The 6,000-nt window shown below is 47.9% G+C and overlaps 1 protein-coding gene across 3 annotated transcripts in view; it reads right to left on the reverse strand.

The window, feature by feature from the left end:
- Positions 1-5,766, reverse strand: part of Ppa2 (inorganic pyrophosphatase 2) — an 84,075-nt gene extending 78,309 nt beyond the window's left edge. Inside the window, exon 1 of one of the 3 annotated variants that reach the window (XM_013121932.3) lies at positions 5,595-5,766. In XM_013121932.3, the coding sequence (XP_012977386.1) occupies positions 5,595-5,736 (142 nt within the window). In that variant the 5' untranslated portion in view covers positions 5,737-5,766. The remainder of the gene's footprint in view (positions 1-5,594) is intronic. The other 2 variants (XM_013121933.3, XM_040751764.1) reach the window with 2 other exon arrangements.
- Between the last annotated feature and the right edge of the window lie 234 nt (positions 5,767-6,000).

Genomic DNA, 6,000 nt, shown 5'->3' on the forward strand with positions numbered 1-6,000 from the left:
ATGGTGGGGGTAAAGAAAACCCACTGAAGATCAAAAATGTCCCATCTCCGACTATATTGATATCTCAGAGAGGTGGGCTATGTTTCAAATACAGGCAGGGTTTCCACTGTAATAACGCTGAATGGCGATTTTCAGCCCATAATTTCTACTTTTCTGTTGAAACAGAACACGCATGCTCATATGCACCCAGTACTGCATAAATCCATATTGGGGCCATCCCATTTTGATATTACAGTAATATCAAATATAACCAAAAGTTAGCATTTCCACCTTGTGATACCCATCCCTTCAAACTCTCCTTCACTTATTGTGTCTGTGCAAAAAGCAACATGTTCTGCATGGCCCCTTCCTCAACTTACCCTCAAGTAGGTTCCCATCATTTCATCCACCTCTTTCAGCAAGTAGAAAAAGTCCTGGGCCATTGACGCCATCTGGTGGTAGGTTCCAGAACTGTTTAACTCAACTTTTCCAAAGAGTCACATCATTTGAACCTCCCCAGATAGCACTTGCTTTTACCAGGATTCTTGTCATTTCTTTCAGCAAAACCTTTCATTTGTTTTTTCTTCTTCTGCTCTGCTCTATTTACTCAACTGAATAAAAATCAACTTTACTTATGGTGTCCAAGTTCCAGAAGAATCTTAAGTACATTTGAAGCTTTAAAAAAATTACAGTCTAGATGGCTGAGAGGCCAACAGGAGACTGATCCAGACTCCATGAATGTAGTCTCAGTGAGGAGGCCACAGAAATCACTGGGGCATTGGTTAGTAGATCAGTGTTTACCATGGTTTATGAATGAGCTTTGGGAGCCCATTCCAAATAGAGGGATGCTCTCTCAGCCTGGACACATGGGGAAGGGCCTAGGTCCTGCCCAGGATGAAATGATAGACTTTAGAGATCCCCCTCCAAGGAGAGTCTCACCCTCCCTGGGGAATGATGTGGGGGTTGGGTGGGGAACTGGGGGGCTGGTGGAGGGACAAGGGAGGAGGGGTGGGAGAGGGAGCTGGGACTGACCTGTGAAGCATTCACGTTTCTAATTTAAATAAAAACATATATTGAGAAGAAAAAAATTGCAGTCTAGCGTTGGAGGTACCCTGTCACAACCTTTCCCAACATGGATTACGTGAGTTTCTATCATTAATGCATCCAATGCCTTGAAGGAATGCTAGTGCAAGAAGGACCTTAAGGACTACCACAGGGCCAGCTGCCTCCTTTTAGGGCAGAACCGTCCACAGAATAAACACTGCCATCGCCTGCCCGGCCGCACACACCAAGAGGACCAAGATTAAGATCCAGGCCTTCCCATTCCAAATCTAGTGATCGGCCACCTGTGCTGTAGACTCTCCTGAACAGCTTTTCTCTGTTTTTACAGTTTTCACAATTAGTTACACTATTCTGAGGGCAGGGTACATGACTACCTCCTGTACCATGCCCTCTCCACTGCTCAGCACATTTTTTGTTGCCTCCTACTCTACTGAGACTAGAGTGTGCCCTGTTCTAGGTTTTATCTCTCCATAACCCATTTCAATGGTAGCTGAGACTAGAGCGCGCCCTGGTCCAGGGTAGATCTCACTATATCTCATTATAACAGAAGATTTTCAGGCTGTGTCTCTGTCTGAGAAACCCCACTTTACAGGCAGAATTTACTCCATTTAGAGCACAAATGCAGAGGCAGGAGGACTCTGCACCTTGGCCAACATGTAAATAACAGTACCACCAGCACAGACAAATCAATCAATCAATCAATCAATCAAGGATATAAAGAAAGAAATCACCCCTAAAAGTCCACACAATGATAGTCTATCAAATTATCCAAGTACATTGAGGCCAAATGAGCACATGGCACATTAAAATCTTATCAAGCTCTGGCGAGATAGCTCAGTGCCTAAAGACACTTGCTGCCAAACTTGACAACCTGCATTTGATCTCCAGGACCCACACGTTAGAGGGAGAGAACCAACTTCCACATGTAGCTGGCAGGTGCATTCCTACACACACACACACACACACACAGACACACACACACTCAATATTCACAAATGTAACAAAATCCTATCAGAAAAGCCAGGCCCAAGAATTTATCAAACAAAACAGATGAATGAAAAGGTACAATATCCTCACCTGGACGCCATAAAGAAGAGCATGTTCCCAGAAACTTCGGGGAGTCTCAATATATTATTGGGCAAATGAGGATTTCCTCTTTGGGGTTCCTAGTCTTACTAATAAAAGAGTTTAGAAACAGACTTGAAGTGTGAGAGGAAATTTATTAGAAATCAAGAGAAAAACCTTCAGAGGGTGCAGGCTGTGAATCGTGGAAACTCCCCGGAAGAAGACTGCAAAGAGGAAGAAAGTTTGTAAGCAGCCACATAGTGACAGGGGCCTGGGTTGCTTCAGAGAAAGGATGAGAAAGCCCAGAGAATCGGGAAAGTCATGTTTAAGCTTTGGAAAAAAGAAAGATTTGTTTTCTAAGTAACTCAGAAAAGTGGGCAAGCTCAGCTGTGCTAGGAAACTCTGCAAGCGTCTAGGCTGAGGGTGGGGTTTCTGGGAAGGATAACTACGTTACCCTTAATACATGTGAAAGGGATAATTACTCCTCCCACCTCCTTAGCACAGCTTTAGGTGTATCAGCTGCCCCAGGGCCGCTCTTTGCAAGGTGACTGACAGGTATGGATGGATTAACTCTTAAGGGAGGAGACAGTGAGCACACAGGAATGTCTTGTCTCCCCCAGGGTCAAAGATACAATTTTGGCCAGGACAAAATTGCTTTACCTTACTGAGCCTCAACAGAACTTTTACATCCACCCTCAATGGCTCCCAACACTACTATAACATCTCTACCCCCAATAGTCTCGAAAATGATTTAGGAGATGGGCAGAGACTAGGGAATAGAAAGAACTCATTTCCACCATGAAAATCAAGAGCTCCAGAAGGGATCATGTCTAGACTGGACTTTCAATCATATCTTCATGCGTACCTCCCAGGGAAGAAGTCAGAAGAGACAAGGGCCCTGAGCTCCCTTACGGCACTCCTAGGATCATGTCTAGACTGGACTTTCAATCACATCCTCATGCGTACCTCCCAGGGAAGAAGTCAGAAGAGACAAGGGCCCTGAGCTCTCCTAGCCGGCCCGGACAGAACCGAGGACATATTTACAGCTTTACTAAGAAGAATGAGTCTACTTTCAGAGTCCTCTACACTAAGCGGCCTATCCTATTTCTACCCCATGTCCTCATCAAGGCCACTTAACCCTGAAGGGTTATGACTACCACCTACCGGTCAGCTAATCATCAACTGGGTCCAAGGACCAGTAGACTCACTCCAGAATGCCTGTGGCCTACTCCTCTGACTGGATCTGGTTCTGCTCCTCAGTTTCCACACTCCCCACACATCACATGGCCAACCTGACTTTATGCTGAAGCTCAGCTCAACTCTGACCCTGTGGCTCTTGACCCGATTCAAACCTCTGGCTTATCTGATTTCCCAGCACCTTAAACAAACACCTATTGGGCATCTGTATCCAGCTGCTTTTTCCTTTCAGAAAGGCATTTGGAACTCCTCGAAGAGCCACAAGCTCTTAACTCTTTGGCAGTCATTGTGTAACCCACAAATACAGATGTACTGACTGCATGGTGTATAAAGTGCGATCTCAGAGTCAACATTAGCAAAGACTGGTATAAAGGAGCCTGTTTGAACCAGGGGCATAGCTAAGTTGGCAAAGCACTTGGCTGTGCAAGCATAAAGCATTTGAGTTCACTCCCCAGAACCAATGTTTAAAAAAAAAAAAAAAAACCAAAAAACACATATGGTAGCGCATTTGTATTACCCCAGTGCTGGGGAGGCAGAGACCTATCTCTGTGGCTCATGAGCCATCCAGTCTTACCAGACCACTGAGACTGTCTCAAAAACTACAGCAGACAGCACCCACAGAACACTTTAAGACCTCTGGTCTCCACACTCGCGTGCACAGAGGACCTGTCTGGGGCCAGAAATCAAGGGAAACACACTACTTGGCAGAGTGGGGCCCCACCAAACCCTTGCAGCCTCTAAATTTACTGTTATTAAATTAACTCTGACATTGTAGATGACTAATGTGTTTGTTTCTGACAAAACACTTTCACCACATGTGACGATACTTACTGAAAACCTAGGGCATTTTCACCATATTATACATAAAAGCTTTTCTGCTTAGGAAGCAGAAAACAGTATCTCTAGGGAGAACACTGCCAGTAACTGCTACATTGTAACTTTGAGGACACAATCCATTCAGAAATGAGTCTACTTTATGAAGGGTTCCTCCTTGGGTTGTTTTTGTATTATTACTCTTGTTGCTGTTTTTGAGACTCGTGTCTTACCCAGGCTCCCACTGCGTGTACAGCCCCCTTCTTAAAAAGGTCTATCACTCTTGCCTAAACAAGACAGGATGGAAAAACTATAGCACAGAAACTAATTTTGAAGAAACTATTTAGTACGAGATGTAATGACAACTAGGAGGGTTTGTCAAATGAAGAGGCCCCTGTGTTCAATCCAGGAGGCAGAGGCAGCCGCTGACTCAAAAATCAAAAGAAAACAAAAAGACAAGAGTTTAAGTTAGCTTTACTCCTTTATCATAAAACAACCTTCAACCTCAAGGCCCAGAAAGGTAGTTATAAATATCAAAGCATAGTTATCACTGAGTACAAGTTACACTATAAGCCCAGTAACTACTATGCACACACACAGCAATTTCTGCAGCCCTGTTTTACAAGGTGAAAAAAACCTAATCCTTAGCAAGTTAAGAAACTAGCTCAGGATAGAGTTCTCAGAGCAAAATCTATGAATTTCCAAGATTCCAGCTCCACCCCCGAAGGGGTGGAACCTCCTAACAGGTGTGCACAGGATTTTACATGGTTTACAGCTCTCCTCGGGGCTCTGAAGTCAATGGGGCATGAAGGCAACTCGATCTTCGTGGCTATTTCATGTTACTGGGGAAAAAAAAACAAAAAACACTACACAGTGAAAAGAAAAGGGAGCCAGGAGCTTCTGTCTTTGGGGGCCAGCTCAGGGTGGCACCAGGCACCTCCCTCTAGGTTAGTTCAATGTCCAAGGCAAGAGGTGGTGCCACCATCTTGCTCGAACGCCAGTCAGTCCCCTGTTTGTGGGTGGCATTCAGGGTGCAAACTTTGAGCTATAAACCCGGCTTATTATTGCTCTGGTTCCAAGCTGCGCTACAAAATAACAGGTTTCATTAGGGCATTTGTACGCAAGCCAATCCCAGAGCCTGGCTCCCACTCCCCTCCCACTTCCTCCCTCCAAATACGCCTGCGCTCGCGGCCAGCTCGCGGGCAAACTCGGTTTAGGAGTGAAGCCCCGGTCCCCGAAGTTCTGCGACCTTGCGGAGGGGGATGGGCTTAGCCGCTCCCGGGAGGTCAGCGGGTGGAGCGCGGCGCTGCGGTGGCTGCAGAGGGCGGTTGGCCCCGCGCCGCCCTGCGTGTCCCCGCTGCGTGCCGAGCCCCGTCCCTGTGGCCCCAGGCTGGGATCGGGCTGCGCGGACCCGACCGGGCAGGGCACGGCGTCGCGGCTGCTGCTCGGGCCGGCGCGGAGCTCGGCGAGCCACTTACTGAAGAACAGGCGGTAGTCCTCCGAGTGGGGACGGCCGCGCTCCTCCGTGCGGTACAGGGACATGACGCGACGCGGAGGGCGGGCGGCGGCCCCCACGCGCCACCCTCGGCCGACGCTCAGCAGCGGCAGCAGCGCGCGCATGGCGGACGGACTGAGCCGATCGGCGCCCGCTGGGTACTGGGGCCAGCGCGGCCGCACCACGGCGCCCCCTGCCGCTCGGAGCCGGCACTGCCTCCCGGTTGGCTTCAAATCCCACCCTCTTCTGAATCCCAGAACCTGCCTACCTGTCCCCTTCCTCCCTGCGCCCTGAGAGCCTCACCCCAGGAATTTACCTCCAGTCACTCACTCACACACTGTCGATATCTAGATCGTACTTTCATTACACTGATGTAGTATTGGTCGCAT

This window comes from Mesocricetus auratus, unplaced genomic scaffold, assembly GCF_017639785.1.
Source record: "Mesocricetus auratus isolate SY011 unplaced genomic scaffold, BCM_Maur_2.0 Super-Scaffold_100009, whole genome shotgun sequence".
NCBI lineage: Eukaryota > Metazoa > Chordata > Mammalia > Rodentia > Cricetidae > Mesocricetus > Mesocricetus auratus.